General features: G+C 39.8%; 2 protein-coding genes across 3 annotated transcripts in view; one reads left to right on the top strand and one right to left on the bottom strand.

Moving 5' to 3' along the window:
* NUFIP1 (nuclear FMR1 interacting protein 1) overlaps positions 1 to 6,782 on the bottom strand; it is a 39,699-nt gene extending 32,917 nt beyond the window's left edge. Inside the window, exons 1-5 of the mRNA XM_047860373.1 lie at positions 6,339 to 6,782; positions 4,233 to 4,315; positions 2,093 to 2,191; positions 1,291 to 1,353; positions 428 to 504 (exon numbers count right to left, since the gene is read on the bottom strand). Coding sequence (XP_047716329.1) covers positions 428 to 504; positions 1,291 to 1,353; positions 2,093 to 2,191; positions 4,233 to 4,315; positions 6,339 to 6,741 — 725 coding nt within the window. The 5' untranslated portion in view covers positions 6,742 to 6,782. The remainder of the gene's footprint in view (positions 1 to 427; positions 505 to 1,290; positions 1,354 to 2,092; positions 2,192 to 4,232; positions 4,316 to 6,338) is intronic.
* Positions 6,783 to 6,860: 78 nt separating this feature from the next.
* GPALPP1 (GPALPP motifs containing 1) overlaps positions 6,861 to 21,975 on the top strand; it is a 35,118-nt gene continuing 20,003 nt past the window's right edge. Inside the window, exons 1-6 of one of the 2 annotated variants that reach the window (XR_007152453.1) lie at positions 6,861 to 7,051; positions 10,248 to 10,380; positions 11,156 to 11,254; positions 13,258 to 13,366; positions 16,854 to 16,985; positions 17,436 to 17,600. Coding sequence is in view for 1 of the 2 variants with exons in the window: in XM_047860376.1 (XP_047716332.1) it covers positions 6,964 to 7,051; positions 10,248 to 10,380; positions 11,156 to 11,254; positions 13,258 to 13,366; positions 16,854 to 16,985; positions 17,436 to 17,600 (726 nt within the window). In the remaining variant the exon portion in view is untranslated. The remainder of the gene's footprint in view (positions 7,052 to 10,247; positions 10,381 to 11,155; positions 11,255 to 13,257; positions 13,367 to 16,853; positions 16,986 to 17,435; positions 17,601 to 21,975) is intronic. The other variant, XM_047860376.1, reaches the window with a different exon arrangement.

The raw sequence follows: 21,975 nt of genomic DNA, 5'->3' as shown, positions 1-21,975 counted from the left end.
GGGGGCATGTAGTAGCTCCCCTCAAAGAGTAGACTACAGTCCCATTATGTAACCAGTCGTTTACAAAGAACTCCTATTAGGTTTTCTAAAAACTTATTCAATAATAGCCTCATACAATATAGCTTACTGTCCTATCCCCTAGCACCAACATCATAAGGGAATTCAATGAATCAAAACTACCCTAATAAAACTGTAATGCTTATATTTGAAACATCAAGTAACAATCTCAAAGTCACTGTATACCAACTCGGAAGAACAGCAAAATTAGTCAGTACTAGTCGTTTTCAGATGAATATTTGCAATGTTAAAAAACACCAAATTTCCTTTTTCAAATTACTCATTAGAGCCAGAATGGCCATTATTTGGAAGTACTCAGCCTTGACACAGAAGAAAAAATTATGTCACTAGTTCTGAACTCTTGACTCACTTCCTTCTTTCTTCCCTCCATCTTGCAATCTCCTCTGGAGTGTCTAACTTGATCTTCTTCATACCAGGAGCATGCATCTAGGGAGAAAAAGCCTGATGAACATCAGGAAGCATATTGTACATGTTTGGGTTTGGGGTTTTTTTTAATCTTTTTTTATCTTTAAGCAGGCTCCACGCCCACGTGGGGCTTGAACTCACAACTCTGAGATCAAGAGTCGCACACTCTACTGACTGAGCCAGCCAGGCCTCCTCATATCGTATGTTTCTGACTAAATTTCAATTATGGGGGATAATGGAGACTCTGTATTCAACATTAAATTTACTAGCAGAGACAAATTTAAAACTAAGTTAGCAGGTTTTATCCATCCATATCGTGACTTTCCCTTTAAAGAAAAAGGGATAATTTCTCATGTGTTCAGATTAGTGCAACTGATAAGGAAAAAAGGAGTAATGCACTTTTGGTTACAAAGTAGGTATGTCACCCATATCTCAACTAACGTCATGTACCCAAATGAATGACCCATCACCCAAAATTGAGTGAGGTAGCTAAAGAAATAATGAATACACAGAACAATTTGAAGCAGCATGGCGTAATAAAGCAAGCAAAGAATTTGTGGTCAAGAAACTCAAGTGCAGGAATCAGTTCTAAAGCGCTCGGTAAACCTTTTTTTTTTTTAAATGTTAATTCTGGCCAATATTTATCTATTTCACATAGTGGTCTGTGAAGATAAAACTGAATAATACAAAGTACTCCATGTTACTTATTACTAGGCTATGTAAATGAAGAGCTCTGAAGATAACAAATCAATGAATTAAAAAGAACGTGAATTAAAAAACAAAACAAACATTCACACAAGAACTTACATTTCTCCAATGGAACTGGACAATCTTCTCATGTGCACTGAAAGAACAATCTACCTCAGGACACTGCAAGAGTTTAAAGAAAAAGACTATTCAATGTTTTCTATGTTAATTTTACCCTACTACTGCATATTCAAACATAATCTCACTGACCTACATAGTTATCCCATCTATGTGGGATAGACAGCATCCCAAACGGTGTCAATAGCAAAATAAAGAGCACTCCAAACCAGGTTGTATTTAAAAAGGAATGACATTCTCAAAGCATATAGTACAGTAACACATATCATTTACTTCTCTACTTAGTATATACATGACATCGGCAATGTTATAAAATTTTCTTAACTCCTAAAGTTGAAGAGGCATTCCTATTAACTGAAAAAGAACCTTTCCAAATTAAGAGCATTTTTTTTAAAGTACTTAATAAGGTCCAGACCAACCTTAGAGAGTGATGGGCCATGGCAAATTACACAGTGTGAGTAAATGGTCAAGGGCAGCCTTAAAGGGGAAAAAACACACAAAGGTACAAAGAGCAACTGGGGTGAGGCCCAGCACTCTTACCAAGCAGAGGAGGTGAGCACTCACAGTTGTCAGACCTCCTTTCTTTACTGCCATCTTGCCTCTTCCTGAAGCGGTAGGCTCCCCACCCACCAACTGCAAATCCCAGGGTCCCTATCTCAATGTGTCGAGACATCAAATGACATTTCTATGAAAACTATAAACTTTTAAGGAAAAAAGGCTCAGAATTTCTACCAAATAGACTCATTGTGTTAAAGACACTTCAGGGCAACCAAGAAAAACCTACTTTTGTATGTTCAGACATGTGTTTATCATACTTCTCTTGATTTTTAAAACCACGATCACAGGTATCACAAAAACAGTGAAAAACTGGTTCCTTTCTTTTCTGCAAACAAAAACAAGCATTAGATTTTTGATAAAAAATGTTTACTCAATGATGAAAATATAACTATCCTCTCAGTAGTATGTACTTTCTCACATAATCCCTGTATGTGGGGAAAACTTCTGAATACGTTTCCAATGAAAGAATAATTCTGTTTTGTTTTCTATAGGAAATATATTAGGAAAAACAAGCATTATAAAAAAATTGTTAAATCTGAGTAGAATATAAACTGCGAGCAGATCAAATTGGTAATCTAATTAAGGGCACAGCATATGTCAAAATGGTCTAATCAATACTCATGGTAAAACAGCATTTTGGGGCACCTGGGTGGCTCAGTTGGTTAAACGTCTGACTTCAGCTCAGGTCACGATTTTGAGGTTCATGGGTTTGAGCCCTGCATCGGATTCTGTGCTGACAACTCAGACCCTAGAGCCTGCTTCAGATTCTTTGTCTCCGTCCCTCTCTGCGCCTCCCCCACTCACACTCTAGCTCTCTGTCTCTCAAGGATGAATAAATGTTAAAAATTAAAAAATTAAAAACAAAACAGCATTTCAACTTTTAGGAAAAACAACTGTATCAGATTTTTTTTAACCCCAAAAAAGAATCATTTAGTAAAGGCCAGTTACTTATTCCCAATTTGCTATTTTTATTCTTAAATTTAAAACAAAAAAATTATTTACAATGAGACTAGGAAATGGCCTTCTATTGTTTAACATTGGGATTATGTTAATATACTTGTACAATATTTTGTTAATATTAGCTATACAGTTTTCATGTCAAAATGAGGAATACTAATTTCATGCTGTAGACTTTATTTGACTCATTCTAAACTAATGACATTATTTGTTTTCCAGATTTTATTTTTAAGTAATCACCACACCCAACACGGGGTTCAAATTTACAACCCCAAGATCAAGAGTCACATGCTCTACCAACTGAGCCAGTCAGATGCCCTGACACTAATTAATGCACATCTTTAAAACAGACCAGATTTGGGGCGCCTGGGTGGCGCAGTCGGTTAAGCGTCCGACTTCAGCCAGGTCACGATCTCGCGGTCCGTGAGTTCGAGCCCCACGTCAGGCTCTGGGCTGATGGCTCAGAGCCTGGAGCCTGTTTCCGATTCTGTGTCTCCCTCTCTCTCTGCCCCTCCCCCGTTCATGCTCTGTCTCTCGCTGTCCCCAAAATAAATAAACGTTGAAAAAAAAAAAAAAAAAAAAAAAAAAAAAACAGACCAGATTTATAAATTTCCTCAGAAAGCAGCCTATTTTAAGATTTGGTCCCTGAAGCACAACAAAGAGTTGATCTTGATTTTTAAAAAACAATAACTTTGTTCCTAAAAATGATAAATATCTACTACTGAAAAGAACTGAAGCAGTACAATGAATTAAAATAAATAAATAAGGTAACAATAATAACACAAAAAAATCTTGCCTGAACAATTTCAGACATGACTTCAGGCACAGAGGAAAAATTAAATATAAACTATTTTAAATTAACATTAAATTTAATTTTAATTGATTCTGACACAAGAAGAAGAAACTGCTCTTTTTTCAATCACAGAAGTATTTTTTCCTAAAAGATCCCTGTGTCAAAAAGAAAAAGATAATGAAAAATAAAGAGTTTATGTCATTATAATTTGTTCTTAACTCCATACTTTCAATTTTATAAGAGAAAGTTTGGACTTCTGTTCTTCTCCCTAAATTCCATCCTTCCCCTTCCAATTTGCTAATATATAAATATTTAGTTCACCAAGGTTTAATAACATTTATATTTACTCATAATCACAATTCTGTTATATTTATTTTTGAAAATATATTGAAATGAGTTCAATGTTTTCTCTTTCTACAATTTCTCCATTTACTTCTCAAAAATATTTTGCTTAAAGTTTTTACTTAAGGCTAAGATCTTTAAAGATCCTATTATAGCAAGGCCCCACTGTGTCAATAATGGATGCAAACAGTGAAACAGTTACGTTAGAAACGCAAGGCATGAAACAGTGACATAGGGACCGAAGTGTCCCATTCAAGAATATCTTCAAAAATACCTTTTTCTTCTGTTTTCTACTGGGAGGGAAGTTGACGTCAGTGAACTTTGCATCATATTTTCGTGGAAAATAAGAACGCTTAACTAAGAAACAAAAAGAAATCCATAAATATTTGCAACTATACAATTTTTTAAATTTGTATTTGCTCTATCATGTCACAAATACTTGGGTAGAAACTACCTCTTCTAGGAAGAAAAGTAGTTCAAGCAAACTAACGAAGATTAAGACTAGTCTACCAAATAAATATTTTTCAAATGAACACATAATTGGTAAGATTAGATGTCCATACAATGCTTCAAAGGCATCAAAGAAAGGAATGGCTACTCTAACCTTGATGACATTTCTTGTTATTTCAAACATTAGAAATGTAAACAATACTATCCCAATACAGCTTTTCACCATCAATTTTATACCAGGAAAACAACCTTGTGAAATACATTTTCTCTCAAATTCTTTCCTTTCTTATGGCTGTGATCCAGCTCTGAAACCCCGATCCTTCACCTAGATTACTTTGACAGCCTCCCAGACTGTCTTCCAGTTCCTAAGCCCTCTCTTCCAATAGACACTGTGCACTGACACCACCGAAAAATAATCCTCCAATGGTCACAAGCTTGCTGGAAAATCTACGAATGACTTCCCAGAATCCTTCAATGAGACGCCGGTATCTTTTCTCATGCTACTCTTCCCCCATACCCTCCACTTACTCGGCTTCAGTCGCAACAGAAAGTGCAATCTTTAGAACTCACCTTGTACTCACACCTCTCCGCCCCGACTTACAAAAGTATCTCTTCCAAAATCCTAAACATCTCCCAAGACACTTCTTCCAAAAACTTTCCCCAACTTCCTCCACACTCTGAAATCACCTTTCATATGCCTCCAGCACCAGTCATGCTGTGTTGTGGTTATTATTTATGAACCCATCTCACCTGTCTCAGGACCGTCTCAGGCGCATTCATTTTCCCAGCATTTGGCACACAGTAAAGGCTGATTTGGCATCAAGTTAATGTAAAATAATCTTAGGCAGAGTTGGAGAAGGTTTTAAGTAAACAATCTCATGGCTTTAAATATGATCTGCATGCAGATGACACCCAAATTCACAGCTCTAGCCACAAATCTCCCCTGAAAGCACAAACTAACAGCTTATTTGATATATCTTCTTGACACGTATTCCAAACTGAACTCCTGGTCTTTCTTCCAAATCTGTTCAATCCACATCTTTCTGCTTGACTGGCAAAAAACTAAGTTATTCTTGTCTTGAGTTTACCTCACAGCCTGCAAATCGTGTTGGCCCAAACCTACCTTCAAAACAGATCCAGAATCCAACACTTCTCATCACCTCCAGAGCTCCGCCCTGGTCTCAAGTCCCCAGTATCTCTCACTTGGATAACTGCAATAGCTTCCTAACTCATCTCCTTTTAAGTCAATTCCCATGAGTAGCCACATTAATCCTTCTAAAACATAAATTATGCCACTCCCCCGCACTATCCTTATCACAAGAGTAGAAAGTCAAAATCCCATCGTCTACAAGGCCCTAGCAGGTCTGTCCTCTTCCCCAGTCTTCTACAATTCGACCCCCGAATTGCTCCCCTCTAGCCACAGCGGCTTCCATTCTGATCTATAGCACCTGCCTCAAGCTCTTTGCACTTGGAGTTCATTCTGCCTGCATCCTATTCCCCCAGCGGTCCCCATAGCTCTGATCACTCACCTCCTTGAAGTCTCTGCTCAAATGTCACCTTCATTATGACTGACACTGACAATTACACCAGAACTACCTATCACCTTCTTTGCTTTCTCTCTCTAGGTAGCACTCACTGTCTTCTAATACACACTGCTTTTTTTTTTTTTAATTCTGTCTCCACCAGGAAATGTTAAGCTACATAAAAGTAGGGATTTTTCTATGTTTCGTTCACTGCTATATTCCCAGTTCCTCAGCGGCTAAACAGACTGAACAATCAGAGCAAACATTCCGGTCAAATTGTGAGACCTTAACTGACCAGACCCCCAAGAGTGCAGGGCAGAATCAAAAGTAGAGAAAGGGAAAAGTGGGAAAGGGAAGAAGGGAAGAAGAAAAGTAAAGGGGCGGTAAGGAAAAGAGTAATAGCCTACCCGGAGTGTTCTGATATCCAGGAAAAACACCAGGAGACTGTCTCCAGTACCACGATGTAGAAGCCTGGAAATTCCAGGAAGGCTGGCCGTTGAGTTGAGGCTGAGAATCAAGGGGGGACTGGGCGTCGAAGGGAGGCTGCGCCCCGGGAAGAATCTGGGCGTCGAAGGGAGGAGGCGCCTCGGGGAGAGCCTGGGCTTCCTGGGGGTGCTGCTCCCCTGAGGAAGGCTCTGACCCTCGTACGGGAGGCGACGACGAAGGCGGTGGTGGCGGAGGCAGCATTGCCCAGAACATCCAGTTGTCGGACAGTGAAGCAGTGTCTCTCAGAGGCCCCAACGTGGGGGTCAGCTCGGATGCTGGAAGCCACCCGTTAGAAGTCACGAAATCACCAGCAGGCTCAGCCATGCCTCCAGCCAGGTAGAGAACCTAGCATGCGAATATGGAGCAAGCTTTATGCGTCACTTCCGGTCTCGTGAATTACAGGACTCTGCCAACCACGGGCTGCTACGTCATTGGTCGGCGCCGGAAAAACTTCCTGCCGTTTGCGGCGGATCCCGGGCTGCCTTTTGGGTAGGTTTGACGCTGCGTGGATAGGGTTGTAGGCTAGACCGGTGTCCGCCACCGCGGATGGCGAGGGATCTGATCGGGCCGGCGCTGCCGCCCGGCTTCAAGGCTCGCGGGACAGCAGAGGACGAGGAGCGAGACCCCAGCCCTGGTAAGCGGCCGGCGTGTACGCTGCCCGCCAGGCCTGTCCGCCCCTTTTCTGGCCCGGTCCCACTCTCGGAATTGAGATCTAAGGCCTGAAACGGTGGAGCAGTGGCAAGTGGGCGAGGAGGACCGGAGCTAACTTTGCTTCTCTAGCGGTAGCGGGGAGGTGGCGCTGGAACGGGGAGAGCATGGGGGGTGGGGGGGAATGGTAATCATTGTAATGAAGATGTATTCCCATTTAACGGTTAACGGGCCGGACCCTGTGCTAAACGATCGGTACACATTGTCATTTAATCCTCCTAGAAACCGTATGAAGTAAAGATGATCATTTCAATGTTATAAACGGGAACACTGAAGCCCAGGCTGTTGCCCGTATCACACGGCTGGTAAATGGTGGAGCCCAATTTAGAACACAGCCAGTGCTCCTAACCTCTGTGCCATATTGCCTTCTGACGAGCAGTGCTCATGGCTCTTGCAGGGGATGCTTTGCTCCTTAGCCCCCGACCTGCCTTCCTAGCCTCTCCTCCTGTCATTGTACCTGACACACACAGCCCAGTATTGAACTAGTTCAGTACTGCGCAGTTTCTAAATTCTCTAGGAGCTTTCTGGCCCCACTCTGCATTTTTTGACATACCTGACGAACTCCTACCCCATCCTCCGAGGCCCAACTTCAGTGTCAGCGAAGGCTTCAGTGAAGCATTTCCAAACTGTCCCAAGCATTGTCACGCCCTCTTTTTCCCCCACAGGGTTTTCTTCCACTTAATTACATCATATATTTAATACACTTTTTTGAATAACTTGTCAGCATATCTGCTTGCACCATTATGGTATGGTCTTCTAGCCTTAATACAGAGTGGGCACTTTGTATTTGCCAAATAAATGCTTTATAGACTCTTCATGCATTTCTATCTCCTTTAATGTTTGCTCTACCTTTTAGTGAATACATGTTGCATTCCTTTTGAAATTTTTGGATCACTGGATATGTCTACATTCAGCTTTAGTACATACTGCTAAAATCAGTCTTTTGTTCATTTTTCCACTGATCTGTCTTTCCTTACTGGCCTGTTGAGTTCTTTGTTGTTTTTGTTGTTGTTGAGTTCTTTATGTAGTCTGGACAAGTCATTTTTTCAGTTATGCATGTTGCAAATATCTCCTCTAATTCTGTGGCTTGCCTTTTCCCTCTCATTTGTATGTGTTGATGAACAGAAGTTTTTAATTTCAGTACATTCTGATTTTTAGTTTTTCTTCTTTTATGGTTAGAGCTTTTTGTACCCTCTTTAAGTAGTCTTTGCCTCTTCTGAGGTTACAGAGTTATTCTCCTTTGTTTTGTCCTGCAAGCATTACTGTTTTATCTTTCACGTTTATATTTGCAGTCCATCTGGAGTTGATACTTGTATATGGTGTGAGGTAGGGGTGAAGATTTATTTTTTTCCTCACAGGTTTCTAATTGATCCATCACCCTCCCTTCCATACTGCACTATAATGTCACTTTCTTTGTAAATCATGTGACCACAAATGTGCATCTAGTTTTTTTCTTTTTCATTCTGGTAGAATACACATAACATTTACCATCTTAACCACCTTTAAGTGTACAGTTCATCACTAAGTACATCGACATTGTGCAACCATCACCACTATCCATTTCCAGAATGCTTTTCTTCTTGCAAAATTGAAATTCTGTACTCATTAAACAGTAAGTCCCTGTTCCCGTTCCCATTTCCCCCAGTTCCTGGAAGCCACCATTCTACTTTCTGTCTCTGTAAATTTAACTACTCTAGGTCTCTCAGATAAGTGGAATCATACAGTATCTATCTTCTTGTGACTGGCATTTTCACTTAACGTAACGTCTTTGGAGTTCATCCATGTTGTAGCATGCACCAGAATTTCTCTCAGGTGGGGGATTCTTGAACCCAGTCTGGTATCTGTCCTGTGTTCCTCACACTCAGCTACCCTCCTGAAGGAGATCACTGAGTTTGGAAGAGGGAGTGAGCACACAGGTCTGAGATGGAACAAATTAACTTTACTCAAATACCTTGGAATATTGAATGCTGGGAAATGTCCCCTGAGATCATGTCATTAGAAAACTCAGGGAGAGGGGTATGGAGATGTTTTCTCAAGACCGGTCCATGTACTCCAGATGCTGCCTTGTGGAAAATAGGTGGAGCCTTCACTATTTTGACTCCAACTTCAGACTCTGCAATGACCATCACCTCCACGAATTTCAGCTGCATTTCTAATCACACACTGGACTCTGTTCTATCTCTGAAAACTTAAATTCAAGTTTCTTTCTCAGCAAGAACCCCTTATCATTCTCATTCAGTTATTCTTGTTAGACTTTGTTGTTGTTGTTGTTGTTGTTGTTGTTGTTGTTTAACCTCATTGAGCTCTGCAGACCCTGCCTTCTATCCTTTTTGGCCTCCTCCTTTTAATTGCTTCTGCCCCTATTTGACTTAGACCTCACAGTCCATCAATTCATCCATTCTCTTGCAATGTTTTCAGCTGCCTTACCCATTCAGTATTCTGTTAAACTCATCTGGCAAAAACCCAACTCTAGATCATTCCAAATGTTTACCTTCTCATGAGCCTACATCCAGCCTTCCAAATGCTGCTAGAAAAAACTTCACAGCTCCACAGGCTAATGTTATGAAAAATTACAGTCTCCTCCCTAATTGGGTTCTCAGCTATGCCCAGCAGTCCTCGGACAGTTTCCCCATGCAGTTCTCTCCCTAATCTCAACCATGGTTTTTTAAAAGCCTCTTTTTCTTCCTCAGACTGTCTTTCCCTCTACTTCACTGGAAGAGTAAATGCCATCTTAAAAGAACTAACTCTATTTTCTGCACTATGCCTGAAAACTTCCCTGAATCTTTGCTCAGCTTTTTTGTCTTCCCTGTGATTACAATAGAAAAGGTGCACTACCTTCTTCTAAGGCTAGTCCTTCCATTTTTAATCTGAATCCCTTCCCCTATTTGTTTTGTGCACAAAACAGGAACAAATGAGATAAAAGTTCATAATAAGTAATAGCCAGCGAGTGCTGGGAAGATGTATAGTAAGAAAATATAAAATGTATACTTTTATAAAAATATAAAATAAAGTATAAAGTGTTGGCTAAGGGGTTCATTGAAACAGTTTATGCATTATTGCACAGTTATGCATAATTGCAACAATTATGACCAATTGTGACTTAAACAAGAAATTTCCTATAGTTGCAGGACCAGCTTTACCCCCTAATTATAAAAGCAGTAGCTCAGAGTCATCAGACAGTGATGAGGACAGTAGTTCATTGTACGAAGAAGGAAATCAAGAATCTGAAGAAGATGACACTGGTCCAAGTGCAAGGTCAGTTACTTAAATAAACCAAGCTTCAAACCTAGTATACTTTGGCTGGAACAGATAGTCAGGAATGCCATATCTGTATTTTTACAGCACAGGAAGAAATCGTTTCATATGGCATTTCGTCAGGAACTACACCTTCTAGAAGGAAATTTATTGTAGTAGATAGTTGTGGAGACATCTAGGATTTCAATTAAATTCTTATCTAAAAGATTTTTTCTTAAGGTATTGGCTGAAGTGTCTAAATACATATTCTAGATGAGCCATAGGATTTCTTTTAGAAATTATTTATGCAGTGTACGGTTTTTGCTTAAGTAAATGAATGATTTCCTTCTAACTACCCTTCCTTGCCATGGGTCCATGTAAAGAAAAGTGGAATTTTTGTTTAGTATTGGGTAGCAAGGGTTTTTTGATGCGTTTTAAAGATAAGACAGAACTAGCAACTTAAAACCTTCCTGCATGAGATAAAAAGCTAGCGTCAAACTTTTTGCTCAAAAACATTCAGCAAGTAGACTCTTCGAAACCTCAGTAAAGTGGAATCTTTAACGCTATAGAAAATATAGAAAACTGCTGCCATAGAAAATATGGCGCTATTTTAGGCCAAAAATAAATTCCAGGAAAAGGTTGATATAAGATCAACTGTGGTGTCCATTTGTTCCATTGGGCAAGATGAATTTATTGTTTCAGTGTTCATACAACTAGTTGGAGTTAATGCTTCCTTTAAAACTTAAAATTCTCTGTGAAAAAAAATTTGCGTAACGTTGTACTACTGTGTTTTTAGAAAACAGAGGAGAACTCAGGATGATGACGATGATGATGAAGGGTTTTTTGGACCAGCTCTTCCTCCCGGATTTAAAAAGCAGGATGATTCTCCTCCAAGGTGACAATGTGTAGTGTTTCAGGCCAGTCTTTTCCAACTATTTCAGTAGGTGTTTGTTGATTCAATAAAGTGCTGTCCAAAGTTGTTTTTTAACTTACAGATTTATAGAACATTTGAAACACATAGGGGAAAGTAACTGTTTCCTCTAACAAAAATGATTATTTACATGCCTATAAACACTTCTGTAGTTTATAAAAAACCTCCACATCCCTTCGTTGATGCTCACAAGAGTGCTCTGTGATAGACTGAGTGCAGCCTTATCCCTCTTCGCCCTTTTCTTAAATAGATAAGGTTGCACACATAGTAAGCAGTAGGCCTGGGGCTGGAATCCTGGTATTTACCTTTAAGATTAGATGCTTTCTTAGTTATTTGGTGACAGAAAGAACAATTCCTGTGTGCCACGTTAAACAATTTGACTACTCTGTACCTCAGAATTGCCATCTGAAAAATAGGATAACAACACGTACCTTTCAAAATTGTGATGATTGAGATTTCATATTTACATACATGCACATACGTGTGTGTGTGTGTGTGTGTGTGTGTGTGTGTGCGCGCCTCTTACATGATGCCTGGCCCCAGGTAAGCATATAGTAAGTTTTGATTCCTATCTTCTCAGAATTATAAAGTCTTTAATGCTGAATACGTAATTGCACACCACCTTGTTTATAATTCAGAGCACTGTTACCAGTATGCAAGAACAAGTCAAAAAGACTTGTATATTTTAATGTGGTTTTTTATTTATTTTTGAGACAGAGAGAGAGAGAGCATGAGTGGGGGAGGGGCAGAGAGAGAGGGAGACACAGAATCCGAAACAGGCTCCAGGCTCCGAACTGACAGCACAGAGCCCAACGCAGGGCTCGAACTCACAAACTGCATGATCGTGACCGAGCCGACGTCAGATGCTTAACAGACTGAGCCACCCAGGCGCCCCAACTATTGTATATTTTATATTCAAACTTTACAATCCTATCTATCAGCTCCAATTTTCATGTTAACTTTGGACCTTTTGGAAATAAGGCTAGACTCTCTGCTGCCTGATTTTGTATGCCACCAAGCCAAGAATAATCTTTAAAGGGTCATCTAAAAAACAAAGACCGGCATGCCTAAGAGACCCATATATGGCCCTCAAAGCCTAAAATGTCCTCTCTGGCCTTTTACAGAAAATTTGCTAACCACTGGGTCATAACATTCCTTTCAAGAAAGCACATTATTAGAAGTACAGCAATGTCTTTCTTGAGAGTTGTATTTGGCTGTTCAATGGCCAGGATCAGAACCCAGACCTTCTGAGTCAGTACCAATTTTCCTCTGCTACGAAGCCTGTCTGTGAGGCTCTGATTGAACACAGTGCAACCTGGAAAAGTCAGCTTAGGACTTCATTGCCATCTTGCTTGTTAATAACTGGTACAGCGACATCTCTGGGGAAAACATTGGTATGAAAGAAAGAATTAAGAAACGTAAAGTATGAAAGAGAGTAGAAAATATCTTGTCTCTGTTATTTTTTCCCTGAAGTAAGGCTTTCTCTTTGTAAGCCCCAGATTTTAGGCACTTCTCCCATTTGGACTGATGTCAGTTCCCTCAGAAATGTAGCAATAGGTCACCTTGAAAGAAAATGAACTTTGGCATCGAGGAGACCAGGGCTCAAACGCCAGCACTGACACTTGCTAGTTTGTGGTGTCCTTGGGCCTTATTTTGCTCACCCAGAAAATGGAACGACTTAGGGGTTGTTTGAAGGAAACAGAAATACATCACTGCCATTGAGAATTACTGGTTTAGTATCTTAGCATTGACTAACAAATAGAAAATAAAAATGAGAAAATCGTATTTTTTTAAGATACTATAGAAAAATACTAGGTTATAAAATACAAATAATATGTTACATGAAATTCTCATCTTCAACATTTGTTAGTATTTGTTGTTTTTTTTTTTTCTTTTTTGTGAATGCTTATTCTAAAAACTGCTTTTGAAAATCAGGGAGAATGTTAAAGGTACATTTTATTTTTCAGGCCTATAATAGGTCCTGCATTACCACCTGGTTTTATTAAATCTACTCAGAAAAGTGACAAAGGCCGAGATGATCCAGGACAACAAGTATCATCATATTTCAACTATGAGGTTTGGAAATTTTTTGATTAAAGCATAAGATGTAACAAACTCAAGACTTTGCAGAGTAATAACTATGTAATCATTTGGCTCAAATGTAACTAACACGCAGTCACACAGTTGCATCCACATTAATCTAGGATTGTAAGGTATACTAAATCAGAAGCTTGTCACAGAACTGAGATGTTAGAAAAATAACAAGGCAGTTACATGTTGACAGAATGTGATCTATTCATGCTTCTCATCCTTGAAGGCAATGTTTACAGTGCCAGAAAATACAACATGATGAAAAGTTTAAGGAATCATGGTGATTTGACCTGAAAAAAAGACAGCTGAGGAATTTTTTGATAATGGTCTACCTTGAAATTAGTTCTTATCCATCCATCTCTGGTGCCTGTATTTAACAAAGCTGGTGGTTAAATGATTTTATGAAAAGATAGGTCAATGATTTTAGAGTCAAGTATGAAAGCTGTTTTCTTGTTAGAGGTCTGGTCCTTACCAATAGCTGAGATTTGTAGAGTACTTTATAATTTGTAATGCTTTTTCCCCATATATGAATATTATTTTCTCTGCAACCTTATGAAATAAATATCATCCGCCATCTGACAGATACTAAAAACCAGAGAAATTTGGTAACTTACCCAAGATTGCACACTTTGCACTAATCAAAGCCAAAGCTTAAACCCAGTTTTTTTTTTTTCTTTTTAAGTTTTTTATTTTTAAAGATTTACTTTTAAGTAATCTCTACACTCTACAAGGGACTCAAACTCACAACCCCAAGATCAAAAGTTGCTTGCTCTCGGGGCGCCTGGGTGTCTCAGTCAGTTAAGCACCGACTTCAGCTCAGGTCATGATCTCACAGTCCGTGAGTTCGAGCCCTGCATCAGGCTCTGTGCTGACAGCTCAGAGCCTGGAGCCTGCTTCGGATTCTGTGTCTCCCTGTCTCTCTGCCCCTCCCCTGCTCATGCTCTGTCTCAAAAATAAATTTAAAAAAAAAAAATTTTTTTTAAGTGTTTTTTTTTTTTTTTTTTAATAAAAAAAAGAGTCGCTTGCTCTCCTGACCGAGCCAGCCAGGTGCCCCTTACGCCCAGTTCTTAATGCTTTAGATCACCTGTTCAGTCTGTTATTCTGTAGTAACTTCCTGGGTGTTCATCTCTATTGAGAACTGAGCAGTTACACTGTGGCTGTTACCAAGGAAAATATAATGCAGTGGTTAAGACCATGAACTTCAGAGTGATTTACTCCTTCCTTCAACAGCTACTTAGAGAGTACCTGCTACAGTGTATGAGGCACATGGTCATAGGAAAGAGTCTGTCAACAAGTCTAGTTCCTCCCACCTTCAAAGGACATCCACAGTCCAACCATTTCTGCTCCTCCCCTAGTCTAAGTCAAATCATAGTTCATCTGTTTATCGGTCTTGATATTTTAAACCTTGTTTTTCGGTTACCTCCTCTCAACACGGCAGCTAGAGCCTGAGTAAAATGAAGTCAGATTGTGTCACTCACACTCAGAACTATCACACTGCTCCTCCTCTCTCTACATAAAAGCCAAGCCCTGGGGCACCTGGCTGGCTCCGTAGAGCTTGCGACTCTTGATGGTGGTGTCATGAGCTTGAGCCCCATGTGAAACGTAGAGATTACTTAAGAAAAATGAAAAATAAAAACAGAGCCATTACACTGTGCTGACAGCTCAGAGCCTGGAGCCTGCTTCGGATTCTGTGTCTCCCTCTCTCTCTGCTCTTCCCCCACTCATGCTTTGTCTCTCTCTTCTTCAAAAGTAAATAAATATTTTTTAATTAAATATTAAAAAAAATTTTTTTAATAAAATTAAAACTAGAGCCCTACACATTGTAATGTCTCCTTGAGCTCTGTGATTTTCTCTCTTAACGTCAATCTGACCACACTGTGCTCCTTGCTGTTCCTCCTCACTTACGCCCAGCAGGCTCCTGCCCCTGACTGTTCATTCCTGCAAAGTCTCCCCAGAGTGGTCTTCCCCTAGATATCTATGTGGCTTGCCTCTCAGAGCTTCCATGTTGGGCTGGAATGTCACCTTAGTGAGGTAGTTTCTGACCTCCTAGCCCAAAATTACTATCTCCTCTTCCCTTTGCTCGTCTCTCCTTCTGGCCTTTAATTCTCTCCATAGCATCTGTCAGCACCTCAGATACCATCTGTTACTGCTTCTTTCTGTTTATTGTTGACCTCTCCCCACTAGAATGTTGAGGACGGAGATTTTGTCTTCTCCCTAGGGGCATTCGGAAGTATTTGTTGAATGAATGAGTACGTTAGACATAGTCCCAGATGATCACACTAATCAACCTGCAGGGTAGTGGGGAATATGGACATTACACAAACATCTAATATTATGAGTGATTCAGAAGGTGAGACAAGGGGCGCCTGGGTGGCTCAGTTGGTTGATCATCCGACTTCGGCTCAGGTCATGATCTCACCATCCATGAGTTTGAGCCCCGCATCGGGCTCTGCGCTGATAGCTCAGAGTCTGGAGCCTGTTTCAGATTCTGTGTCTCCCTCTCTCTCTGACCCTCCCCCATTCATGCTCTCTCTGTCTCAAAAATAAATAAACGTTAAAAAATTTTTTTAAAAAAAAGGGTGAGACAAAATACTATGGAACCATGACAGGGGAATCTAAACTAACCTAAAGAAATGAGAAAAACTCTTTGTCTCTGAGGAAATGTCTAACCTGAAGACTGATGAGTTGGAGATGTCTCAGCAAAGAGGGCAGGAGAGATTGTTCCAGAAAGCACAGATAGCTTATTTGAAGAGAAAGCAATGTAGAGAGGAGGAAAGTTAGGGCTTTAGAAGTTCAGTGTGAGGGTACCCGGGTGGCTCAGTCAGTTAAGCACCCGACTTCGGCTCAGGTCATGATCTCGCAGTTCGTGGGTTTGAGCCTCGTGTTGGGCTCTGTACTAAAAGCTCAGAGCCTGGAGCCTGCTTCAGATCCTGTGTCTGTCTCTCTCTCTCTGCCCCTCACCGACTCACTCTCCAAAAATGTAAACATTAAAAAAATTTTTTTTTTTTTAAAAGAAGTCCAGTGTGGTTGGAGGGAAGAAAACAGGAGAGAGAAGGCAAGAGCCATTGGCGCCTGGGTGAGCTTAGTTTCATGTCAGTATCGTGCAGGTTTGTTATCCTTGTCTTAGAGGGTTGTTGGTGAGGATTAAGTCAGAACATTTTCAACTTATAATAGCTCTCGTCATTGTTGTTACGCTTAACACCTTCACTACTGATACCATCAGAGTGTTTTTTTCTATAATTCATTTATTTTTTTATAATTTACATCCAAGTTAGTTAGCACATGGTGCAACAATGATTTTAGGCGAGGAAAAGGTCCTCATTGCTCAGTGATTAGCCAGCAATACATTGTTTGCGTTTTTGTCTTATTGTCTCTAAGTAATCCATTGCAGTGAAATTTTGAGTATTTTAGGATCATTTTCTATAACCTATGGCTCTGCTCCTGGTTTAAAGGCAATGTCTTATTTCAAAAGGAAACAGATAGCAGTGAAGATGAGGACATTGTTGGACCCATGCCTGCAAAAGGACCAGTTAACTACAGCATCACGACAGAGTTTGAAAAAAGGGCCCAGAGAATGAAAGAAAAACTGACCAGAGGAGATGATGTAAGTTTTAAATATACTATACTCTGAGAAATTGGCTAAATGGATTAAAAATCTAAATTTTAAAATCGAGATGAAAGAAAATATATGCATTATGTATATAAGTAATATAAATAAATAATAATATAATATAATTAATAATATAAATAAAATATATGCAATATGTATGTAAAGAAAACTTAGGAGCAAGGTAATCTAGAAGCTGTAAAAGGAAAAGACTGGCAAATTTGCCTATTTAAAAATTTCTGTGTGGCAAAAGAGAACAAAGTCAAAAGAACAATAAATTGGATGAGGTAATTGTAACATATATGACAAAATATAATCCTTTATATTAAATTCTTCCTCTTAAAGCCTCAATTGAGAAACCTGACCACTTATACAGTATCTTACAAACACTTTCTGGGCTACTTTTCTTTTTTTTTTTGACTGTTTGATTTTTTACTTCTCTTAAAGAATTCATCCAAACCAATTACAAGAGAATCATGGATGACTGAGCTTCCTCCAGAAATGAAAGACTTTGGTCTCGGGCCCAGAACTTTTAAGAGACGAGCCGATGAGAAATCTGGGGATCGATCCGTCTGGACAGACACCCCAGCTGACAGGGAGAGGAGAGCTAAGGTGAGAGAGCTTGTTTGTGCATGTATTTCTGCCCATGTTGGCTGTATTTTGAAAACATAGAAGGCATGATGATTTAAAGGTACTATTTTTAAATTATGATTCCAAAGGGAAAATACAGATTTCTCCCTGAAAGAAAATAAGGACAGTGACACCAATTGCTTGCGATTTCCCAATGAATTATCTCATTTAAATCTCAAGAAAACCCAGAGATCTGGACTTACTGACTTCATTTTATAGAGGGAGAAACTAACTTTTATGAGGTCCACTTTTCTGGAATTAGAGGGCTGATTAGTAATGAATAATAATTCTATTCTAGACCTTTCTATAATTCTAAATTCTCTAGTCCTTATACATCATCATACTGTCTCCATGAAACTAAAGCCACGGGTTCACCTAGGTTAAATGATACATAGAGATTCTCCCACAAAATGACCTTACTTCAGGTGCACTATGTTTTGTGTTACTGTCAAAATAGGCAAGAAATTCTTTCATTGATAGTGCTGAATACTATATGATCTCCCTTCTGTACAGAATCAAAAAACAAACCAGAAAAAAAAAAAAAAGTCATGGATATAGAGAATAGACTGGTGGTTGCCTGGAGGTAGGGGGAGGCAAAATGGAGGAAGTAAATAAAACTCATGGGGACATATGTACAGCATGGTAACTATACTTAGTAATACTGTATCGCGTATTTGAAATTAGCTAGGAGAGTGGATCTTGAAAGTCCTCATCACAAATGGAATAAATGTTGGTAGCTGTATATGGTGATGGATGTTGACTTATTTTGATTATTTTACAATATATAACAAATATTGAATCATGTTGTACACCTGAAACTAATAAAATGTTTCATCAGTTATACCTCAGTTTTTAAAAAAAGAAACGCTTTCATTAGTGCGTTAAATAATTTGCTAAAAAAGAAAAGAAGTGTGGATAGAATGCATTATTGACTCTGCTTTTTACAAAATCTTCCATTATAAATTGGGAATTGAACCACTGTGGGGCACCTGGGTGGCGCAGTCGGTTAAGCGTCCGACTTCGGCTCAGGTCATGATCTCGCGGTTCGTGAGTTCGAGCCCCGCGTCAAGCTCTGTGCTGACAGCTCAGAGCCTGGAGCCTGTTTCAGATTCTGTGTCTTCCTCTCTCTCTGACCCTCCCCTGTTCATGCTCTGTCTCTCTCTGTCTCAAAAATAAATAAACGTTAAAAAACAAATTAAAAAAAGGAATTGAACCATTGTAAATTAGAAATACCCCCAGCACTACTTCTTAAATTTACCCCATCCGAAGGTTTTTACTCCCTTTAATTCAAATTTGAATGCTTGAGTAATTGGCACCCGAAGGCTACAGCTTTTTAGTTTTGACTTCCATAGTTCCACACTTCATTCATTCCTCTACTCTGTTTATCTTCTCCATCAGTACCAAGAATTATGAGACCTTCTCTTTTCATTCTGTAACTATGAATTGAATACCTTCTCTGCCAGGCATTCAGTTTGGTTGTAGGTAGTAGCAAAATGGAAAAGCTTTGTTTTTTTTCTCAAGCTTATTTATTTTGAGAGAGAGAGAGAATGAGAGAACACATGTGCACACAAGTAGGGGAGGAGCAGAAAGAGAAAGAGAGAGAGAGGGAGAGAGAGAGAGAGAGAGAGAGAGAGAGAGAGAGAGAGAGAGAGAATCCCAAATAGGATCCAGGCTGGCACCCAGAGCCCTATGCAGGCTCGATCTTAAAAACCATGAGATCATGACCTGAGCCGAAATCAGACACCTAACTAACTGAACCACCCTGGTGCCCTGAAAAAGCTTCTTATGGAGTTTTCATTTTAGTGGAGAATTGGTTATAAAATACCCCATGTTACCCTTTTTTTTTTTTTTAATGTTTATTTATTTTTGAGAGAGAGAGAGGGACAGAGCACGTGCAGGGAAGGCCCAGAGAGAGAGACACAGAATTCGAAGCAGGCTCCAGGCTCTGAGCTGTCAGCACAGAGCCCGATGTAGGGTTCAGACCTACAAACTGTGAGATCATGACCTGAGCTGAAGTCGGATGCCTAACCGACTGAGCCACCCAGGCGCCCCCCATGTTATTCTTAAAATGTGGATGTAATGTCTCCAGATTTTAGCACCCTACCTTGCACATGAGGCAAAATTGTAAATTCTCTTTGGTCCAGAAGATTAAGGGACGTCTAAGAGTTGTAATAGAAAGTTGAGGTGAACCAACACACCTGAGGCAGAAGAAGCAACAGAAAAGGTGGTGTGGGGGCACCTGGGTGGCTCAGCTGGTTGAGCATCCGACTTCAGCTCAGGTCGTGATCTCACAGTTCGTGGGTTCGAGCCCCGCATTGGGCTCTGTGCTGACAGCTCAGAGCCTGGAGCATGCTTCGGATTCTGTCTCTCCCTATCTCTGCCCCTCCCCCACTTGTGCTCGTCTCTGCCTCTAAAAACTGAATCAACGTTAAAAAAAGTTTTTTTTTTTATGGGGCGCCTGGGTGGCTCAGTCGGTTGGGCAGCCGACTTCGGCTCAGGTCACGATCTCGCGGTCCGTGAGTTCAAGCCCCACGTCGGGCTCTGGGTTGATGGCTCAGAGCCTGGAGCCTGCTTCCGATTCTGTGTCTCCCTCTCTCTCTGCCCCTCCCCCATTCATGCTCTGTCTCTCTCTGTCTCAAAAATAAATAAAACGTTAAAAAAAAAAATTTTTTTTTTTAAATTTTTTTTTTTTTCAAAAAAAATTTTTTTTTTTTAAAAAGAGGTGGTGTGGAAGTAAGCCACATGCTTTGAATGACTAGTGTTGCGGTGCCTGTCTACTCTTTCTTAACTGGTGTTTTATAAAAATAATATATTGGCATTTTTATAATTTAGCCTTTAAGATTGTCTCCAGAAAAGACATTCCCTTGTTTACGTGAATTTATTCATGTCTATGTTAGTTGTGCTTTTCTCTCTCCTTCTGTTCCTCACTATAGGTAAATAGATGTCTAGCCTACAGCCAGATATGGAGGGACTCTTCTTCCGAGGAAAATATCAGAAAAATGGAGCAAATGGAAATTAGACAACCCAGTGATTTTAGGACCTATGATTAAGTTCTTCAGATCTTTTTCTTTTCAGTACTTGAAAGTGTTTTGTTCAGTTCTACAGCAAATTCATAAAGAGATTATTAATACTCCTTAAATTTTATGGGATACTATATTTAGCATATAGTACCACAGAGGCGCCTGGGTGGCTCAGTCGGTTAAGCATCCGACTCTTAATTTTGGCTCAGGTCATGATCTCATGGTTTGTGAGTTCAGGCCCCACATCGGGCTCTGCACTGACAGTGCGGAGCCTGCTTGGGATTCTTTCTTTCCTTCTCTGTCGAAGGCTTGTTCTTCCTCTCTCTCTCTCTCTCTCTCTCTCTCTCTCTCTCTCTCTCTCAAAATAAATAAATAAAAACTTTAAAAAGTAGCGTATAGTACCACAGACTCATATTTATGGTATAAACTATACAGTATCGGAGAGCCATTCATTTTCTTGTGTATTTCATTCTGTGTAAAGTTTGTGACTAATTTTTGTCACAGATCTTAGCTAAATTTCCTTTTTGACAGACTTTCTCCATCTTTCCATTTTTGTTTCTTATGATGCCATCTTTTTTTTAAGCTTTTATTTAAATTCTAGTTAGTTAACCATACAGTGTATACAATATAGTGATTCAACACTTCCATACAATGCCTGGTGCTCACAAGTGCCCTCCTTAATCCCCATCACCTATTTAACCCATCCCAACACCCACTTCCCTTCTGGTAACATCAGTTCTCTAAAAGTCTGTTTCTTGGTTTGCCTCTCTTTTTTTTTTTTCTTCATTTGCTCATTTATTTCTTAAATTACATTATGAGTGGGGCGCCTGGGTGGCTCAGTCGGTTAGGCATCCGACTTCAGCTCAGGTCACGATCTCGCGGTCCGTGAGTTCAAGCCCCGTGTCAGGCTCTGGGCTGATGGCTCGGAGCCTGGAGCCTGCTTCTGATTCTGTGTCTCCCTCTCTCTCTGCCCCTCCCCTGTTCATGCTCTGTCTCTCTCTGTCTCAAAAATAAATAAATAAACATTAAAAAAAAAATTGCATTATGAGTGAAATCATAATGGTGTTTGTCTTTCACAGACCTATTTTGCTTAGCATAATACTCTCTAGCTCCATCCATGTTGTTGCAAATGGCAAGATTTCATTCTTTTTTATGGCTGGGCAATATTCCATTTATATATATACCACATCTTCTTTAGGTCCATCAATTGATGGACACTTGGACTGTTTCCATAGTTTGGCTCCTATAAACATCAGGGTGCATGTATCCCTTCAAATTATTATTTTTGTATTCTTTGGATAAATACCTAGTGCAATTGCCAGATTATAGGGTAGTTC

The sequence above is a fragment of the Prionailurus viverrinus genome, chromosome A1 (assembly GCF_022837055.1).
Source record: "Prionailurus viverrinus isolate Anna chromosome A1, UM_Priviv_1.0, whole genome shotgun sequence".
In the NCBI taxonomy this organism is placed as follows: domain Eukaryota; kingdom Metazoa; phylum Chordata; class Mammalia; order Carnivora; family Felidae; genus Prionailurus; species Prionailurus viverrinus.
This window is presented reverse-complemented; position numbering and strand designations above follow the sequence as displayed.